At 40.4% G+C, this 22,626-nt stretch overlaps 1 protein-coding gene and 1 long non-coding RNA gene across 2 annotated transcripts in view; one reads left to right on the top strand and one right to left on the bottom strand.

Moving 5' to 3' along the window:
- LOC124256542 (gliomedin-like) overlaps positions 1 to 22,332 on the top strand; it is a 63,669-nt gene extending 41,337 nt beyond the window's left edge. The window contains exons 5-12 of the mRNA XM_046690530.1: positions 5,665 to 5,781; positions 9,680 to 9,760; positions 10,926 to 11,108; positions 14,495 to 14,521; positions 14,780 to 14,836; positions 15,778 to 15,819; positions 16,875 to 16,925; positions 20,715 to 22,332. Coding sequence (XP_046546486.1) covers positions 5,665 to 5,781; positions 9,680 to 9,760; positions 10,926 to 11,108; positions 14,495 to 14,521; positions 14,780 to 14,836; positions 15,778 to 15,819; positions 16,875 to 16,925; positions 20,715 to 21,478 — 1,322 coding nt within the window. The 3' untranslated portion in view covers positions 21,479 to 22,332. The remainder of the gene's footprint in view (positions 1 to 5,664; positions 5,782 to 9,679; positions 9,761 to 10,925; positions 11,109 to 14,494; positions 14,522 to 14,779; positions 14,837 to 15,777; positions 15,820 to 16,874; positions 16,926 to 20,714) is intronic.
- LOC124256543 lies at positions 443 to 22,512 on the bottom strand. The gene is made up of 3 exons (XR_006892949.1): positions 22,367 to 22,512; positions 4,246 to 4,248; positions 443 to 453 (listed from the first exon to the last, which is right to left on the bottom strand). It is a non-coding gene; the product is annotated as an uncharacterized LOC124256543 (long non-coding RNA).
- Between the last annotated feature and the right edge of the window lie 114 nt (positions 22,513 to 22,626).

Below are 22,626 nucleotides of genomic sequence, written 5' to 3'. Positions count from 1 at the left end.
GGTAGGGTAGCCAAGCGGTTAAAGCGTTTGCTCATCACACCGAAGACCCGGGTTCGATTCCCCTCATGCGTACAATGAAGCCGATTTCAGGTGTCCCTCTTCGTGATATTGCTGGAATATTGCTAAATGCGGTGTAAAACCTCACTCACGCACTCACTCCAGTGTGTCCATTCTGCAATCAACATATTGAAAGATCCCTGACAGGGGATTCGGGCTCTTCTCCCACTTGAACTGAATTGTAATGTTGTTACAAGTTAGACCCACTCACTTACTCACTCATGCACCAATGTGAAGCGTGTACATGATGTAAAAATTCGTTCTTGGTGTATCCGCCTGGTATTGTTCTTATACACATCATAATCATAACCGCCCTCTTATGCACATCACCTAGTTTTACCTGAAACGGCCTTGAAACTTTAAAATGAAATTATTCACAGCTTTGCAAGATATCAACTGACAAAACTATTTAATTAATTCTTAGTTAACTTGTATTGATGTTGTGTTGAAATGTAAGTACAATTTGTGAGATCCTCTGGTCTCATTGCTCTTTTGTGTGAGATCACTGGCACAACAGTGAGAGATAACCATAAATAGGGTAGAAACCCATCGTTGTTGAAAGAAGAACTCGTCTAATTAGCTTATTGACAACGCTTTATCCACTCGACTACCTTCCAATGCATATGTATTCCAAGACGTGAAGCTGTCCAGGGTATAATCAGGGATACAGCATCTTCTATTCTCCCTGGTATAACTGACTAAATATGAACCGCATCGGCAGTGTTGCACCTATGAAGCACATGTGACACATGTTGTCTCACCTTAGGCAAGTGAGTTTGTTCAAAATTGTCTCTGTTCACCCAGCAGGAAAATGGGTACCCGGTGGAAAGTCATATGACTATAACCTTCTAGCGCCTAACAGGCAGCTTGGGTTATCCGGGGTAATAATGTGTTGTGCCTTGATTGTTAGCGCTATGAACATACCTAATGTGGAGTTTGGCGCTATATAAATGGACACATTATTATTATTATTTAAGATGAACCTGCAGTCTTCTGCGGGTAATGTTTGTTTGTAAAAGGAAGTTCATCTGCAGAATGCACACGTTAAAAACAGGAAACAGACTTAGATTAAAATCATTCTATCCAGCCCGCTGTTATTCAAAGCAATGTAAAGCTTGTTGTTTTTCCTTCTCAGAGGGTTTCATATACCATATTCACTGTTTTAGTATCACTACATTACTTATTTGAGAAGTTGGTACTCGTGACATATCAAATAATGCCACTGTGATTCATGAACAAATACGCTAAGGGCGGAATCAAATAGTAGACTTTGGAAGTAGCACACATTCATTTATCATGGAAAGGAAAATATTGCTTGTATTTACAGAAAGTTTTGCTGAGTCCTGTGAGATATCCTGCGATATCACACATTCGTATGTAAATCAATTATTTGAAGCATACATATCCGGTGAAATACAGAATAAAACCAAAAATAAATTATGAATAGTTTCTATGACAACAGGAATATATTTCTATATTTGTAACGATCATAGTATTGTTACACAATATCGTCACTCGAGAGAAAATGTTTTCCTCAAGGTCATCTGTGATGTAGGTACATGGTTGGAGTTATCTGATAATACTTTGCCTAGAAATGTGCCAAGATAAAGTTATGGGCTGTTACGATCAATGGACTGTTTGCTTTCTCAAATGATAACTGCTGACTATAATAAACGACTCCAATTTGTCAGGGAGGATTATGCGCCCCTTGTGGCCGGGGTTCTTGGCCATGAATATTCATACGGTCGAGACAGGTAATCACGGCAGTAATTCCTCATGGCTGGATAAGTATTGTCCTAATATATAGACATTGTATAATGCGATTGTTCCGATTGAGCGCAGAGACTTGGTAGCTGGACCTAAGTAGCTAAAGTAGCTTAAACCCTGTTGTGGCGTAAATTGAAGCGGTAAATATGTATCCAGTATTTACATTCGGACGTTCAGAACAAAGTCAGCGTGTGAACTGATGAAATTTCATTACAGTGGAACCTTTTATATCCGGATCCCTTCTGTTCCATCCATGGAGATCCGGGTTAGAATTGGTCTTCAGTAACCCATGCTTGTCGTAAGAGGCGACTAACAGGATCGGTTGACTTGGTTGACACATGTCATCGTATTCCAATTGCGTAGATCGATGCTCATGCTGTTGATCCCTGGATTGGCTGGTCCATACTCAGTTATTTACAGACCGCCGCCGTATGGCTGAAACATTGCTGAGTACGGCGTTAAACAACAATCCACCCCAACCCTTCTATTTCGACAACGCCCGTTCCGGAAAACTCTTCAAGTGTCTAAACATTGGAATGTATGATCTATATGGTTGGATATTGTGTTAAACCGTACGATGTCATTGTGATCTATTAAAAGGAGGTTTCTCTGTATGAAATGCAAGGGCTGTTGTACATCCTATACATACACCTCATCAGATTCAATAGTTTTAGTGTGAAGAAAATCTAAACCTTACCTCCAAATTGGGCCACTCCATTGCAGTTCCACCACCGGTTGGACCTGTGAAGGTCCGGGTTAGAATATTGATCTTCAGTAACCCATGCTTGTCGTAAGAGGCGACTAACGGGATCCGGTGGTCAGGCTCGCTGACTTGGTTGACACATGCCATCGGATTCCAGTTCCGTAGATCGATGTTCATGCTGTTGACCACTGGTTTGTCTGGTCCAGACTCGATTATTTACAGACCGCCGCCATATAGCTGGAATATTGCTGAGTGTGGTATTAAACAATAAAGAATCAATCAATCCAACACTGGTTCGATAAGAAAGAAATGCATTTCTGTATTGATCTGAAACTGTTTATTAGTGTTAATTAAATAACGACGGTGACAACATGTAGACATGTTAACCAATGTCACTCTTCGAGCATCAGAGGACGGTCTGCCTTACAAATCCTTACATGCAAATAACCAACCTTTTAACCAACGGTCCCCCATCACATATACCTACGCAGGCGATTTAATACGTAATATATGCATATACTCATAAGGGAAAATACATAGTCGTCAATGAATAATAATAAGCCCAGCGATCAACTGACGGACCGTGCATTAAATATTCCAGGTGGGATATTTTTCCCTGAAGCGTTTTTTAATTATTTAAAAAAAAAATGACGCCACAATGTTCCTTAGACAAGTTCGTCGTCTTTAATTATTGTCTTCTGAGTTTAAATAGTATAAATCGTATATTTTTCACAGAAACAATGTTTTATAACAGTGAACTGAAAATAGCACCGCATTTCCAACAGAACCCCCATAGGCGGATCCAGACGGGGGTGCAGACCCCCCTTTTGCCCTGAAAGTGTATTAAAAGGCCATTGAAACTCTGGTAAAATTGAAATGTGCACCCCTCCTTTTCTCAAAAGTGTGACCCCCCCCCCCCTTCAAATGACAAAAGGCTGGTGGAACAGCGCCGGCTGTTTTTCCTGACAAGTGGCTGAAGTAAAACCGTCAGATTTCAGATCCTGTAGGGTACAGAGGTTTCAGGACCATGTGTCTTATTTATGTTTTGGGCACTGATCCCTATTTCGAGTTATGTAATCATTCATCGTTCTCATTTGAACCCAAACAGCCTGACAGCAAGTTGTTTTGGATGATTGAAATATCCTGTGAGTTGTCATACAAAATGTTAACATCTCAACACGAATGTAACCAATGACTTATTGTTGATTTTAGATTTAGCCCTTATTACTTGTTACACATCCAATGCAGATGGTTTGTATTGCATATACGAGGTAGAGTGTTTATATTACAAATCCAATATTACATATCTGAAACAGAAAGTTTATATTACACGCGAAGGCACGGACTTTATATCACTTAGCCCAGGTAGAGAGTTTATACTACACACCCAATGCAGAGTTTATACTACACAACCGATACAGTGAGTTTATACTACATATCCGATACATAGAGAATACTACACGAGGTCTCATTACATACGAATTATACGAAACGAGTGTCCTTCCTATGGTATCTGACCGAGCGAAATAATTCGTATGTAATGAGACCGAGTGTGGTATTTTATTTATTACCCACGTCTTACATGCATTAAATTGACAAAATAGCGTATTTTGGTTATGTTTTTGGTTTCAAACCGAAACCGGTTTCATAAAGAGGTTGCGGAAGAGTTTTGTACTGTAGTACAATATTTGCATGACGTCACACTGTAATGACGTCACTGCCTTGGTAACCGACGTCACGATGCATGTCAGTTGTCATCGCCTCGTACAGCCTCCTACAATAAACTACTCCGTAGCACCTCGTTTCTTGGTTTCCAGTTGCTTCACTCGGCTAACATCACTGGTGGAAACATTGCGTTTATGTTTTTCGACGGATATAATGTCTCAGTTCGACTCCCAAATAAACAGCGACACGGCAACGTTCGCAATGTTTTCATTCCCACAATGCATTTAAGTTGTAGAATGAATGAATTCACGTGTTTGTTATGAATGAAAAAATTGTTACGTCAGAATGTGACCTAACTGAGAGGCCATCGGTTATCAAATCAAATCGTTAGAATCTCAGGTCAAGTCGTTACGACACAGGTCAACGCGATACGACACTCGTGTGACGTACGAGATTAGTATGCAACTACCCATACGTTGACCTCGTGGGTAATAAAGAGAGTTTATATTACATAGCCGAGGCAGAGAGTGTAGATCACATAGCCCAGGCCCTAGTGTTTATATATACTATCAATCTTTGGGCAAGAATATAATTATGTAGCTAAATATAGTGCGTTACCGATAAGAATACCACTCTGGAGAGATAATAGTCATGTTCACAGGGGCTTGTAACGCTAAAAACTGCCATCAAGGTATATACTGTCACTGACGGTGTCTTAGTACTATATAAAAGTAGTACGAAGAACCCGTCAGTACAGTATTTATCTTGATGGTTTGATGGTTATGTTGACGACTTTCTAAATGGCTTTGTGTATCCCGTTATGGTAGTTGGTGCCCCGCTAAGAGCCCTCCAGCCCCAACACAACGTTGGTCCACTCTTGCTGAATTAGAGTCGAATATATCTGACGGTTGGTGATAGGCTTCATATCGGGTCAATGTCTCACTATGTTACACTCGTTGATATAACATATGGTTTTGTTCCTTGCACAGGGTCGCTGTCATCCGGCTGTAAGACGACAGCTTATAAAAGAATAAGCCTTTGGTAGATATTTCAGAACTATGGAATTCTGGAAGGGGCATTGTCGCGTTGTCGCATTGTCGCGTTGTCGCCCTCTCGAAAACAAGCAAAATGAGGCAAAATTAACCAAAGCGCGACAATGAGACAACGCGACTTTTCGGCCATTTGTCGCATGTCGCGTTTTGAATAATATTTTGCTATTCCTCCAAAGGGCGACAATGCGACATAGCGACAATGTCCCTTCTCGGATTCCATACAGAACTGATGTTATAAGTAAAGATTCGTTTCGTCAGGGTACAATGACAAGCAATTAACCTTGTCACTAAGCCTGACCACCCCATTCCTTCAGGTGCCTCTTACGGCAAATTAACGTTGCTTCACATTTCTTTTAACCATTTTAACCATAATAATCTGTTTTGACGAACGCCTGTTGATGCCATTTTGTCTGTCTTCAGGGGATCATGGGGACCCAGGGGACATGGGGCCAATGGGACCGCCTGGGCCGCAAGGAATGAAGGGAACACGTGGTCAATCCGGAACACAAGGGAGAGATGGGAAGGATGGACTTCCGGGTAAGTTATACGTGTTACTGAAGAACAATGGCCATGGTTAAATAGACTCAATACACACCGGTGATGGGTGGTCCCGTTTAGATTACTTGGAGACCGATGAAGATCAAGATGAGAGTTTGTATTCTGCAACCCATGCTTAATTGTTGTAAGCCACGACTAACGGGATCTGATGATCAGGCTCGCTGACTTAGTTGATGCATTTCATGGGAGCCCAATTGTTTAGGGGGCGGTGGGGTAGCCTAGTGGTTAAAACGTTAACTCGTCACGCCGAAGGCCCGGGTTCGATTCCCCACATGGGTACAACTTGTGAAGCCCATTTCTGGTGTCCCCCGCCGTGATATTGCTGGAATATTGCTAAAAACGGCGTAAAACCATACTCAACCAGCCGATGCTCATAATGTCAATCATTCGATTATCTACTGACCTCCGTCATATAGCTGGAATATTGCTGAGTGCGGCGTAAAACAACAAACCAATGAATCAACCAACCAATATATTCAAGTAACTCTCATTGCATCTCTTCTCACTCACTTGCATGAATGTATTCAAAACATCACGTTTTCTCTGTATGTCCACAGTATATGCTTGCAACGACATGAACTAACCCTTCCTATCCCTGCACCACTAACATCTGTTCCAGGAAAAACTGGTATTCCTGGTAATGACGGAGTGAAAGGGGAACGAGGACTCCTGGGATTTCCTGGCAAGATAGGTCCCTCAGGTGCATGTTACTCTCGTCATACGTCACGCAGTACTAACAATACTTTGATAACATGCAATACTTCAATAACACGGATTGACAAGGCATACAACGATCAATTTACCCCTATTCACATGTATCACACAGCGAAGATCCAAATCCCCAACTGCTTTGTAATTCAAATTAATCTCATGTCATTGTATATAACCCAACATAACTTAATATCTAATGCATTTTGTATGATCCGTGTTTTTCACAATAATCAATATTCGAAACTTGAAACGTCTCCTTTTATATTGTATAGCTGATGATAATTTACGTTCACTCATCATGAAAGAAATTGCTTTCAAGAGTGTAGACTTCAGTTAAAAAAAAGACAACGTATGATTGTTTTATAAAGCCCTTTTCTGCAGTTCCTTAGGGAAACAGCATACGAAGCTAAATTAATATCTCCTTTTAAAGAGGTATTTAACTGCAATATAACATTACAAGACTGAACGTATTCTATATTTGACAGAATGTAGAACAACCCTCGAAGGATCACGTTGACCTAGACCGAGGATAATGTGAATTATATTCGTGTCGTGTTACATTGCGCTCGTGTCCACATCATTGAAGTGAGTTGTATGCAGTTATCTCCCTTTACTGTGAAGTCCTCACATGGCGGCCTCAAACACTGATGTTAAATGAAGACATACATCAAAAGACTGGTCAACTGAAGGACGTATGGTTAATGACGAGAACATGATATGTTCTAGGCGATAAGGCGTTGATAGCATGGATCAGGTTCTGAGCTTGGTTACTTGTTATATTCGCTTTGTTAAATTCCAAGGCAGTCATCCAATAACGGTCTTGTTTACTATTTAAAATAGCATCTTTGATTAGTCGAACAACCGAAAACTAGGCCAGTCGACAACAACGAAAGAACACTTGGCCCGTTTCCAAGCCTAGTACCTCGTTAGTTTTTAATAACCTTTACCGAACCGATTAAAGGGCTCTGTTAAACAGGGCATGAAATCAAGGTAGGCAGAGTTGATTACGCTGACAACAGTGAATGCTATCGGCTGGACACAGATGACTTTGGCTGAATTCTTTATGTCATACTGTCACGCATGATAAGAACAAATATAACAAGCATGTTTTCTTACAACTCTGTATTATCGCTATTACACAACTAACAAACACCTACATAAACTGACAGTGAAAAGAAAGTATACACATATCTTTCTTTCTTGGTGGCTCAAAGTAAAACAAAAAGGAAGGGTTCTCTCCCGTGATGTATACTCTCCCAAAAAAGAAACGCATATAGGAATTTCAACTGTATTTTTATGTTTATTTTGAAACATCTTGTACTTGTTATGAGTCAATGAAATATAGCGACATTGCACACTGGGAATGCAGACTTATCCGTCTTTGGCACCAACTCAAGGAAAGTCAGTTTGAGTGTCACATGGAGACGTGAGGTGGCGCTGAAGTCAATACCTCGTGTGACCACCGTGGGCATCCAGAACTGCACGGCATCGCCTCGGCATCGAACGAATAAGTCCCAGAATCTCGTGTTGCCCAATCGCAGCCAACTCTGCCTGTAGTGCCTGTGCGAGTTGCTGAAGTGTCTGGGGCTGAGGGTTACGGCGTCGCACCTGTCTGTCCAGGGCATCCCACAGATGTTCGATCGGGTTTAAGTCCAGGGGAGCACATTGATGTTGTGGTTCTGGAGGAAGTCTCTAGTTTGACGTGCTGTGTGGGGCCTGGCATTGTCCTGTTGAAACAACTCCCTCTGGCGATCAATGATTGGAAGGAGGTGTGGGCGTAGGATTTCGTCACAGTACCGTTGAGCTGTCAGGTTGCCCTGGATCATCACCAAATCACTTCTCCTACGGCAGGTGATCGCTCCCCACATCATAACACTGCCCCGGCCGAATCTGTCCACCTGGGGAAACGTTGACGTCGACGTCTGTACACACGCATTCTTCCATCGCGTCGTTCCAATAGAAATCGTGATTCATCACTGAACCAGATTCTACGCCAATTCGGTAGGTTCCAGGCCTGAACGTTGGTGCACCATTGAACTCGATGTCGACGATGTTGTTGTCGAAGCACAGGGCCAAAATAAGGTCTTCTGGCACGTAAACCTGCCTCTCTCAACCTGTTACTGACGGTCTGTGCAGAAAGCCTCCTCAATCAGGGTATTTGTCGAGCGGTACTGGTCGCCGTAGCTGTTCGATGACGCAGGTGATGTACCCGGATGTAGCGATCCTGCGCCGAAGTGGTCGCTCGAGGTCGCCCACTCCGAGGGGCATCTGCTACCGCATTCTGCCGGCGATATCTCTCCCAGAGCCGTGAAATGGTGCTTTGGTGAACATTCATGCGTCGGGCAACTGCACGTTGAGACCAGCTTCAAGCAAACTAATGGCGATGTGACGGTTGGCTTCACTTAGACTTGGCATTTTGCGTTCGTCAACAATATTCCAAATACAGTGAATAATCGACAGACAGCGATCAACCTTTTATACCCATCATTGAGACTATCTGATCCCCAACTTTCACGTGCATTGCATGTGAATTGTGTATTCTGTGTTACTACACGCCGAAATTGAAAATCATGCTGTTAAATACGGATATTTTACGGATGGTGCGTTTTGTTGTGCAAAACCTTTTGTAAAATGAATCACGTTTTAATTCATTGCTACATGAAATTGCTATTTTCATGATGCGTTTCTTTTTGGGAGAGTATATTTCTTACCGATATCAATTTTATGTTTTGGATATTAAGTTTTCATATATGTAACGTTTGAAAAAGTTTTTCTAGTTTACGGTTTCTTTTGCCTGGCTGATTAGGGAACAGTGAAACCTCAGTAATACGAACCCTTTCAGTTGAGCCCGTTTTCCGGACGGACATATATGGAACGCACATGCAATACACATTGGAACAGTATTTGGCAACAAGGTGTCCATAATCCGAATATTTATTAATCCTGACAATTTCATCGAAACGGTAGTCTCCGGAATAACGGGGTTTTGTTGTACATGCACATAATCAACCAAATAATATATAAGTGTTTAAACGCGCATTGCAACACAAGCAGTCAAAGATATACCTGTTATATTGGTGAACGATTTCTGTAAACTTTCAGTTAGAGTTGATCATGTGCACTACAATACGGAACGGATGTATATTACCTTTTCCTGTTTTCCCAGGTAAAGTCGGTGCACTAGGTCCTTCTGGACCCAGGGGCTTAACAGCGAAGGATGGTACAGACGGAATACCTGGGATACCTGGTGAGTTGGAATAACATGTAATTACATAAGAAGGTATTACACTCCCCATTTAGCAGTCTTCCAAGAACACCTTTTTGTTCCCGGTCATCCGTTCATTTATTTTCACGTCTGTTTTGCCTTTAAGAGTAATGGTTCTGTGCAGTATCCGAAACCCAGGTTAGGGCCTATGGCTGCAGTCGAAGGAAGCAATTCTATGTGCAGATCTTTGGTTCGAAACTTGGATTCACATTCATGACGTTTCTACCTTTGTCAGCACCATAGCTATGCTCGTTTGATTAACCAATGCCAAGATTTGCATCATGGCGGGTCTCCCCCTTCCCCTATGAAGCTGACACACAGTTGTTTAACTGAAATTCAGTTCAAGGAGGCATTAAACAAACACTCACTAAGCAAGGTGAGATTAGCGACAATAACATGTTATACAGAGTGAGTGAGTATGGTTTTACGCCGCTGTTAGCAGTATTCCAGCAATATTACGGCACATATGTAAGGAACCTCACACACTGTACCCATGTGGCGAATCGAACCCGGGTTTTCCGCGTGACGAGCGAACGCTTTAACCACTAGGCTACCCCACCGCTCCATTATACAGAATATGATTATTCTGCATGTATACGTGCTTGTATGGAGGCATCCTCCAGCTGTTTGGATGATGAGATTCCTGGCTTGTTGAGTTGCTGGAATCTCACGTTTCTCATTGCGGTCATTCTGCATTTACAAAGTACCTACAGCAATACCCGGCTTGATATGTCAGCTAGTAATTCAATTACATTCATGTTCATGCTCCTGTTGCGTGTCTTATATTCGCTTCAAGGTATCACATTCATAAACCAGCAGATGTAAAAGATTTGGATGTATGGACGTGTTTGGTGACAAGTATCAGCTGTCATCTTTAATTTGTGCAACCATATAGACCGTTGACATTTAGCCAGAAAATGTTACATTTGACAACAGAATCAGCAGTAACATAAAAGGTCTTTGACTTGTGCAATACTTAAGTTACCACTCTCAAGTTATAGGCCTACGTTAATGAGTAATTCAAAATGAGATAAATTTATTTATGTATTTAATTTATGTACTATAAACAATTAATGAAACATATTTCTTACTTTATATTAGTCTTGTATATTGATTTATTGATTATCTACTATATGTTTGCGTATAGGTGAGCCAGGTGTGAATGGTACTGACGGAGTCCCTGGGAGGCGGGGTAAAAAGGGGGATAAAGGAGAGCCGGGAAAGGATGGGGAGAGGGGGAGCAGTGGCGTCCCTGGAGTCCCCGGCCTGAAGGGAACAAAGGGGGACCAGGGCGTCAGAGGATGGACTGGCGTGTCGGCATCATGCGCATGTGAGTAAAGAAACTGTATAAACTCTTTACTTCTACTTCACATATTAGAGGTTTTCAATACGGCTTCAACCCTCTTCTTTGACTGCCGCTTTAGTTCAGCAAATACCTTGATAATTTTCATTATACTTTCTCATTACTTCTACAATATTGTCACTCTAATTTTACTCTAATTGTGTTTTCTATTCCTTCTGAATTTCTATAACATGTGCCAAAAGTTCCTAACCCTTTATAACATATGTCATATTTGGGATTACACTTTCTCAGTAAAGTACAGATTCTAGTTCTTTTTGTTAGGTTGAGTCCTATCGGGATTCGAACCCACACTCTCAGTGTCAGGCACCTGATCGCCAGCACACAAAGTCATCCGTATAACCCGCTCAACTTCTACTATGAAAATGTAATCCCAAATATAACATATGTTACATTTGACCACTTTCTAAATGGCATTGTGTAATCATAACCCTTTGCCTGACCTGCATGTTAGACCTAGTTCTGGTTAAACCATTATACTCGTGTCTCCGTAGTCTATCTACCTATTATACCCTTGTTCTACCCTAAAACGCATGTTTTCCCTATCGGCATGTGTGCTTGCATGAATGCATGTTTGCAGGTCGGAGAGGTCGCCCTGGCCGTCAGGGCGAAGCTGGACAGCCCGGAAGCAAGGGGATGCCAGGTATTCTAAGGAAGACATGCCTCTAACATGTATAGAACCTACACATTCCAATGGTAGCTAGTTCACGTGTTGGTGACTTTCACCGACCATACACTCACTAATACTGGAATCGAGTCCCTGTAACATGGGCGAATGCTTAGGCTTTCAAAATTTATAAGACTGACTTATATGATTTTGATATTTATTGTCATCGTGAATCGTGCTGCAAGTGTTTTAAACAACATTCATTGAATGTCTGTGAATATATAGGAACTCTCTGCATGCCAGCATCTTACGGTTTGGACAAATAAGTTGCACAGATGAGATATAGATACCAAATACCCGCAGAACCAACACCCATTGGAATTACGATACCTGTTAAATATTGGCAGTTAGAACATCTGAAGTGATACGATTGCTGCAAGCAAGATGCAACACCTGTCATATAAGTACTAGTACGTAATATCTCCAAATGGTTGTCAATTCGTCATAAATATCATGCTAATGTATGTTACCACATAGACATGGAAACATCCTTAAAATAAGAAAAAAAGTAACTCAGTCACATCAGGTGACCCACTCCAGGTTTATGCATGATAGTGCCTGCAATGCATAATAAATAACCAAAACATGCCACTCATTCTGATGACTACCCATTGTCTACCTCGAAGCGTGTACCTTTACCAACGATCTGTACTGTCAGTTGCGAAGTCGTGCTACGCCTTTAAATGAGCTTAAGCTTGTGTCACTTGTTTGAATAGGCGACTCTGAGCGTTCCTTACAGAATACACGTTAATCAGACTCGGATGTCATAATGATTCATTTTAAGGATATTCCAAAATGAATTATAGATACCTTAATTTCCAGGTCACATTCAAGGTCTCTGAGAGAGACACAATTGTTAGAATATAAATGCATAACCTTTATTGATCTTATATAAGACGCTAATCCTATTTACATGTGCAGCATTCGCGGTGGAGTTGGTCACTTGAAACTGCATTCTTGTCGTGAAAGCCGATTAAATGCTTTGAATTAGGTTCCAGTTTGAATGGTTGATTGGGTGTAATCCCCAGTGGTTTGCCCAGACTTAATTATTTACAGACCACTGTGGTATTGACATTCACTTCAAACGTTTGTAAAATGAAGGTCACCATTTATAAAGTGCAGATAAGTAAAGTGAAGGTCACCATTTATAAAGTGCAGATAGGTAAAGTGAAGGTCACCATTTATAAGTGCTGTTACGTAAAGATACTAACAGCATGACACCGTTACTGGACACGTTTTCTGTTGAAGGTCAAGGCCAACGGAGACTACAGCGTATGGTATTATCTTTACCCCTATTGATTTCAGTTTACCGATAACAGGACACACGTCAGTCGGTCGCCTCAATCATCAATTGTGGCACATCCAGTCACATTTGCTATTCCGTTCGATCCCCCAAATCAAGGTGTTTGGTCAGAGTGGTATATTTCTGTAATTTAGATGTCGACAGTGACCAAATATTCATTTTTTATCCCTCATTTGATCCCCCAAAATATGACGTTAACAATGTCGAGCTTTAATACAAACAACAGTGTCCCTCGGGCTTTAATACATACACTTTATACAACAGTGTCCCTCGAACTTTAATAAATGCACATTATACAACAGTGTCCCTCGAGCTGTAATAAATAAACTTTATACAACAGTGTCCCTCGAGCTTAAAAATATACACTTTATACAACATTGTCCCTCGAACTTTAATAAAATACACTTTATACAACATTGTCCCTCGAACTGTAATAAATACACTTTATACAACATTGTCCCTCGAACTTTAATAAATACACTTTATACAACACTGTCCCTCGAACTTTAATAAATATACTTTATACAACACTGTCCCTCGAGCTTAAAAATACACACTTTATACAACAGTGTCCCTCGAACTTTAATAAATACACTTTGTACAACATTGTCCCTCGAGCATTAATAAATACACTTTATACAACAGTGTCCCTCGATCTTCTTGCACCTCGAGTTCTAATTAATCCTCTTCACAAAAAAGAGCTTCTCAAATTCCAAGTACCCAGATATTTATAACGAAGCTCTAATCCTGACAGTTGCATAAACCACAGGCTTCTTATGGCCAATTCTCCCAGGTTCACTGTCACTCGAAACCTATTACCACGAGGAGTTTGGATTCACAAGGTTGCATTGTACTGACCTCACTGCCAGAAGTAAGATTGCATTTTATGAAGAATGGTTAAATGAGCAACACAATACGATAGTAACAGCACAAAACCAGCATGTGAGTTACTACCTGCCAATGACATTTATGCAAGTATGAAACATGAGAACATGTGATTCATTTTTTTTCAGTCTGAAGACATGTTATGCAAGACTTTGGAAAGATACAATTATTATCAACGAAGCAAGCAAAAACACATCTAATGTCAGTGTGCTATCAAAATCTGCGTACCGGTGTTCCTTAGATAAAACAGAATGGTATTTGATAAAGTGTTGCAAGGCTCTTCCTGAATAACGCCATCGACTCAGCGCTGTATTAATAAAGGTCAAGGTCACCGTTCAACTGACCTGTTTAATTTGCTGGATGGTTGCATTTTGTTTATTTTTCTTGTGCAGTATTTTCGTCGTTTTAATAAATCTCCTCACACATTAGTATTATTTTTGTGTCCTCAGACCCGAATGATACGCCGTCCATACAGGTTATTCCCTTTTTGTATCTTTTCAGGTGAGAAGGGGAGTGCCGGTCAGATGGGTTAGTTATTTCATTGACAACAAATATTTTATCAGTCGACCTTCAAAGAACGTCTAAGATGAGAACAATCTACTGTTTTAATGACAGAGATTGATCGTAGTATTTACAATGTAGCCACAGTAAACAACTCAGTAACAATATGTGACAGAAACAATTATTGCTGTTTGCAATTTAACAAAAAAGTATTTTTCAGTTTTGTTTGATAATGTTTTTTTGTGTTGACAATGTTTGGATGTTGAATACAATTTTACCTCGCAGGACCAATGGGCCCGAAGGGTATTAAAGGAAACCGTGGCGATGATGGTATATGTCCAGGTGAGATGCTTAATTATGTACTTCATTAGCATCATTAGAACATAATGTGCAGCCCTCTAAAAGGACACGCCTTTAAGGTTTTTGACATAATATATAATGGCGACTACACAATTATTTACAGAACGCCGCCATGTAGCTGGAATATTGCTGAGTGCGGCGTAAAACTAAACTCACTCACTAACTCTATAATTCATATCCAATAAATGCCTGTGTACCCTGAAACAAATCCCCCCACTTCCACCCACCCGTAGTAACCTCCCCCACCCCCACCCCAACTCCCCACAATAAATAATCTAAAAAGTACATTTGTGGTTACACTTTCTGAAAACGTAGGGTTTGCAGATACCACTACACCTACTGATACGTTCTCTAGGGAGGTCCTCACCTTTGACAAGATAAGTCCTAGATCAGCGTTCAGTCTTGCTGCTGGTGTATGATTACATTCATCAAACGTGGTTGTATTGGCCGTGCTAGCTGTACATGTACAACCTTTAGAGTTGGTAACTGTTGCACTACAACCTAGAAATTGACATATGTTATATTTGGTTTCGAATCCCATGTGCAACTCAACCAAAACATAAGACGAGATTCTGTACTCTACCGCGAAAGTGTTATCCCGCATAAATCATATGTTACGTTTGACCACTTTCTGAAATGCACTGTGTTTACAGACCTGGAAGCTTCAGACTGGAAGTACATGGTTCTGTGTTGAGGTTAATGATACTTAGTTGGCATGGTGATGACTGGGCTGTTTCTCCGATTGGAAGCACTCACTTCCAACTCATTTTGACACTGCGGCATGCGAGTCCGCATTGAGTTTAGATATTTCCTGTTTGCACTTATGAAAGCTAACGCTACACATGGTTGTCCCTATAACCAATACTTGTAACCAATACCAATGCAGTTACTGTAAAGTTATACCACCTCGTTATCTGTTTCAGTTCGATGTAGTGGCAAATCAACTACAGTGGCGACAACGTTAGGTGAGAACCATTCCATGACACTATAAATACACGGCTTTTGTTTTATAGTGTGTAAAGGTTGATAACGGAAATAGGAACGAAAGGAAGAATGGAACGTTTTCATTAGTGTTAGCAAAGGTCTGTTAGACTGCAGAGGGGAATCGGTTTCAGATAATGAAATTATTCGAAGTGGTTATTCTCAAGCGTTGGCGGTTGTGTGATTCGGGTTTAAAGAGAACTCAGTGACGTCATTGCATGTCATATCTATGTGGGATGAAGCCACTGTAACACATATTACCGTGGAAAACTCAGTGCATCAATGGCAAATTGCGACCTCAGCGCTACGACGATCGTAACTCCCATTCTTAAACGTAGACTTACGACAGTCGTAGCTCTAAGATTACTTCATGCCAGAGGGCCGTGGTATATATGGTTCTTACAAACGGGGATTAAATGGGGTGGTTCTGCGAACACACGATCTGCTCATTAAGTCATGACTGCTGAAATGAACACTGAACGGCGTGTTAAGGCAATTGTAACGTTTTGATACCGATGTCGATATTTCCTATAGGAATACTTCACAATGTCATTCTACCCACACAGTACCAACGACAATAAAATATTAACTCCTTTTATTATTTTATCAACTGGCTTATGTTCATCGGCACCCGTGAAAATCCTTATTAGAATTGGTCTTCAGTAATCCATGACTTGTCGTAAGAAGCGACTAACGGGATCGGGTGGTCAGGCATGTCATCGGTTCCCAATTGCTGAGATCGATGCTCATTACAGACCGACGCCATATAGCTTGAATATTGCTGAGTGCGGTGTTAAAGCAACAAACCAACCAACAATTATGTTCCTCGGGTACGTAATTAAAGAAGAAGAAATGTTTACAGCCATTAGCTACTTTTGATCTTAATCTACTTTTTCACATGTAATCCTTTCACGAATACGTGCTATGTATCAAAATGCCACCCAACTATCATGTTGATAGTGTGCTACGGCATACACACCATCGTATCTATTTCCGTTTGGAATGTCCGTATTAAACCTGTGTCAATCATATGTGTTAGCCACAACAACGACCACAACGCCTATCCCAGTGTTGCCACCACGGAAAAGTAGTGAGTACTCCTATATATGCCTGGTAGCATGTGTGGCTACAAACTAACAGCATCCAGATTCAGTACAAACTCCACACTGAGTTTCCAGAGTTAAAGGTCATCAGGAAACGTTCTGCTCTGTATATAAAATGTATGTATGTATTAGTGTTGGGAATTGGTTAAAATCTCATAATTGATGATTGGTTCATTACCACCGATCAATCATCGAAATAATTGGTTAGCGTCATTTATGAAATTTGTTAATGCACAAAAAAATAAGGAAAAAATACATGTAGTTATTTTGGGGATTTGGGCAAAATTTCACATCTCTAAAGGATGACTAGTATGTTAGGAACATACATTTCTTGGTGTCTTTAAGATAAATTCAATCATGACTTGGAACGAGCTTATAATGCTTATGAAATGTAACAGACAAAACCAACCTTGTGAAAAATATTGTTGATGAAAACAAGTGTTCCAGAATTGTTTGTGTTCGATTATGAGACAACGGGATCGATTGCTTGGTCGTTTAGTCACTGCGACCAATCTTCGATTATTTCAATTAATCGGATCACCACTAGTATGTATGTATGTATGTATGTATGTATGTATGTATGTATGTATGTATGTATGTATGTATGTATGTATGTATGTATGTATGTATGTATGTATGTATGTATGTATGTATGTATGTATGTATGTATGTATGTATGTATGTATATATGCATGGATGCATACATGCATGTGCGCGCGCTTGTGTTTCACATTATACCTACACGACTTGACAAGATTCGTCTAAACAATTGTTGATATGTGTAACCCAGACACAAACAAATGGAACCATAGTTTAAGAACACACCCTCATTGTGTCTGTGACACTATCCGGAACAATCAATCAATACAAGAGTCATTCGATCACCATCTTCGTCGCGGAAAGGTCAAAAACATTTCAGTTAAACAGACAACTGTGTTCTTGAGACTGTGCATAAATAATTCCAAGGCACAAGTATGTCTCAGAAAGTATCCGTGTCACAGTGCATGTATCTGTGATGATTCTTAATGCATGATGTTGAACATCATCTAGCGGAAACCGGAATGTGAGAAAGTCAAATGTCTCCACAATTCCGTGAGCAAATCTTATTGAGCAACTAGCACTCCATTTAGCAAGACATGACGTTTGTGGAAGTATGTACACTATAAAGTTAAACTGCTAATTGTATATATACTCATGACAATAATTTGCCAGCCCCCTCCCCACCCCAACCCACCCTCAAACCCTCTCCAATTTTGACAACCTTATCGTCATGATATGTTACAATTTGAAGAAGTAATTTTGTCCATTGTCTTTGTAGTCTTATTTTGATGGACTAACTTGGCTAAGTTGATATAGTTCCTGTCTTGTACGCCCAAGTAGACAGGTGCCTATAATCGGTCCATTCAGCACAAATAACATCAACTTTTGCGGTTCCGTCATGTTTTGTATAATGATCGCAACACACTATGTTATGGACTTTGTAACAGCATGGTTATCTCCCTTGGGTATGCCCTATCCATTACAATATTTATGACCAGTTTCTGGTTCGCCCGCGTCCGGCATGTCGTAGTCACTATAAATCAGCAAATATCAGCAAGTTATATCTTTTTTTCTGTGATCACTAAGAAGACTTGAAAGCATTTCTGTACATTTAAAATGTATTGCATTTTTTTGCAACCGTACTTTATAGCGTTCACTGACTTTGCAACAGCGGGGAATTTCGAAGGCCTAATTGGTAAAGCGTTTGCTCGCCACGGGTTCGATTCCCCCTGATAGCGCATTTCTGGTGTCCCCGCCGTGATGTTGCTGGAATATTGCTAATAGCGGCGTAAAACCATTGTCATTTCTTGATGCATGTAAGACGCAGTTTGTGGTCGTCGTAGTCCATGCACACGATGGTACCACACGATGAAGGCGACGACAACAAAGTAGGTGAAGTAAGTCCTCGTCACGTTGGTCAGACGTTAATCCTGTGTGAAGATAAGGCGAGCGAGAGCTGTCACCAGGACAAGAGGAACCTGACCACGAACGCTATCCACATAGCGGAAACAAACACGGCTTAGCGGAAGAACTAGAATAGCGTACATGATAGAGTTGACTAGAATTCACTATACAACAGCATCTTCCGAACCAGCATCACCCATCCCTGATAGCAAATCTGTCACTGCTAATGGCTCGTATGACACATAATTCACATTCACAAGTACTATTGGGATCACATAGTATTCTATTACTTTTGTACTCCTAAAGATACGTGAACGGTGTAGGAAGTATATGATGGGAGATATTGTGAGTTACGTTAGTGATAGAAAATATTTTCGAAATGAAAATTGTATAATCCCGACAGGTGAGTAACGCGACAGTTTGAAAACGTAGCCCTTTATACAACGTTTGGGCCGTGTCTCGCCCTACAAATTACCGTGGTTGCTTTTTACCAAATACGTAAGTCCAGCATGGATTGGATACACTACGGTAACCTCAACACAACTGATAATGAATGTGTATGTGGTAATATTTTCAGGTGCTAGATCCTCCAGAAACTCCGGTGCTACATTACATTTATCAAGCCACCACGTGCTTCCCCACCTGCTGAGTACAATGACGTAGGACATAAGTGTTGTATTTGTCGTAGCCTACGTCGCGTTCCTGTAACCTTTCAGTTTGTTTTTGCTTTGATTGAAAAAAAAAACTCACTACGGAGTGGGCGTAGAAAAAAACCGGGACAATGAAGAATGGGATTGCTGTGAAAGTCTTTTGAAAACTGGGAAAATAATGTCAGACGGGTTACGCATAAATGTCCGTGTATAGAAGAAATACAAGGACAAATTCACTTAGTGATGGGAGGGTACGATTCATCACTGCATGCCAAACTCCTCACAGTTTAATATCAACATTATTAATATACACAATATGCATGTATATGCATTGTATTCGCCTTTGCTGTTGTATCATTGTAGTGCCGTACAATATGTTTTATTTATTTCATGTATGTTATTTAATAACATGTTTTTTATATATGTGTACAGTGAACCCTCATTAATCCGAACCGAGTGGGGATTTTGGAAATGCTGGTCAGAGTTGGTGGGGACGTGGATGGGGTGGTCAGGATCGGTGAATATATTAATGGGTTGACAGCTACTCACAATATCATTCACTGGATTGTCTGGTCCACGCATACCAATGACCACCTGAGTTGGATATTAGTTTCGTCGGGGTCTTACGTCTCTGCATATCGACTAATGAGATTTCACTGTATACTGCTTCCATTTCAATACAACATGCTCGTCAGTTACGAAATACTGTAATACTGTTTTGTAGCGATGTGATGTTAATTAAATTTGATCAACGTGTTTTATTAGAGAGTGCGTTTACACACGCTTTTTGCTAAGCAGAAACATATTTTACAATAAGATAAATAAGCTAAGATGTGAAATAATATCTTGACATCCTATATTGACTATCATACGTAAAGGTGTATATATACTTCGATTCAAACGTTTAGACTTACTAGTTTAAATATATTTACTTACTTCAGGCAACTGTTCTAAACTAAACTTTGCAAAATATTCCATACTGTTTAAAGGTACTGCTTACACATGAACTGATGTATTATAAAACAAATTCGTAACGTTGAAAAGATTATTGTCATGAAAAGATTATATAACGTATAGTTAGGGTTTTAAGTGAGTCTAAACTGTTGAAACGAAGTATATTTGGGCATGTAAGCAACATACTGAAGTATTGATTTAAAGAAAGTCTTCTTTTCTGTCTTTCAGTTTGTTCATTGCGAGTAATTGGTAAACCCTTGTTTAAAACAATCAAAGACCAGGAATGGGGTGCTTGGATGTATGACACCGACCCGACTACTCCGGCTAATGCTAAAGCCGTTTGGGTTACGTACAATTATACCGGAAACAAAGTCTACAAATACCAGGATGATCGCGAATTTCGGAATAACAATCCAATGGAAATCGCCGACTTGGGAATCACGAGGTACTATGGCACCGGTCACGTGGTGTATCGGGGCTTCTTGTACTACCACGTCAGAGGAGGAGACCAAATCGTCAAGTTTGACCTTGGACAGAAAATTATCAAAGAAGTCGGGTCAATTAAATTCTCAGCACACTCGCATGAAATGTTTTTATATTCTTCTAAACGTAATTATTATGATTTTGCTGTTGACAAGAATGGACTGTGGGTAGTGTATGGAAAAGATGCAGATGAGTCTATGGTTCATATTGCAATGCTTAACCCTGACTCACTGAAAATAATCAAGTCAATTGATGCGGGTGTGCGGTCGGGTTACTATGGTAACAGTTTTGTGATATGTGGCGTTTTATACTTTATACAAGATACAAGCGTATCCATCACTAAGATTGTGTACGCTTTTGACATGTACAAAGAAAGGGGGAAAAACGCCAATATTCGTTTTATAAATCCATACAGCCACAATAACATGGTGTCTTTCAACCCTCGACGCCAACGAATTTACGGCTGGGACAACGGCAAACAGGTTGAATACCCTATGCTGCTGAGATGAACCATGGTAATGTCACTGCAGCCGGTGATGGGATCGTTGAAAAAGACACCTTGCAGACAACATCACATATCTGTGAACATGTCCCCAGTCACATGTAGATGACCCTTTCATTTTATGAAAGCTTATTATTAATATTAACAATAACAATAACACATGAGGCATGATGTGTGTGCTTCATAGATGTGTGTGTATGTGTGGGTTCATTTGTCGCCAAAGACCATTCTCTGATCGCATAATTGTGACGTATTGAAGAGAATGAATCAGACATTTGGCTGTTATACATGCCTGCATGGCTAAATATTCTGCATAGGTCTTGTTGACCCGTTATGTGTAAATTAAATGCCTTCATATTTTCATCGTAATATGTGAAACATTTAGCCGAGGCAGAATGGGAAAGATTCTCTGCTTGTTGGCTAGGTCATGATGGTGCGCAGCATTGGTGTTCGCAGCATGTACTTCTGGTGTGTTACACATATGTTGAGCGTTGTGTCGAACACTGATAACACACATTTATAGACCGTTGTAGTGTACTTTCGAAGTTTCTTTTCAGCTATAATATTTTTTCATCATTTTAGTGGACAATCATTCTTTGTACCTGGCTTGGAAAATGTACGACTTAAGTCCGTGTTAAGCGTGTTATGTGTGATAATCTTGAAGTATCAGCATATGCAAGTTGTGTCTTATCTCAGTGCAATCCATTATCGTATTGTCAGATTACCACTCCATAATGCTCAGATTCAATAGGATTATTACAATGACGTTATGTCCATGTCAATATCATTTGAGGTACTTTTGTTTGTTTCACTTTGTGCGTGGATTGCATTGATTGTTGTGATGGAGTTGAAAAACATATTTATGTACATACACTGAAGCCCCACTAATCCGGACTGTATGGGTTCTAGTGTCCTGTTCTGGTTAACGAACTATATACATTGAGCCTTTTTCTTATATGAGCTAAGGTGCGGTGTTACGTAAGGGGCTAACGTCGAGTTAAATATTCTTTCCTCTCTCTACCCCTCTCTCTCTCTCTCTCTCTCTCTGTTTCGTCTCTCTCTCTCTCTCTCTCTCTCTCTCTCTGTGGTGTGTATAATCCGGACTAATACCGGTTATATAACACCAGCCCACATGTTGGGGTGTAACGTGGTGTA

This window comes from Haliotis rubra, unplaced genomic scaffold (genome assembly GCF_003918875.1).
Source record: "Haliotis rubra isolate DU_JTF1 unplaced genomic scaffold, ASM391887v1 Scf63, whole genome shotgun sequence".
NCBI classification, from domain to species: domain Eukaryota; kingdom Metazoa; phylum Mollusca; class Gastropoda; order Lepetellida; family Haliotidae; genus Haliotis; species Haliotis rubra.
This window is presented reverse-complemented; position numbering and strand designations above follow the sequence as displayed.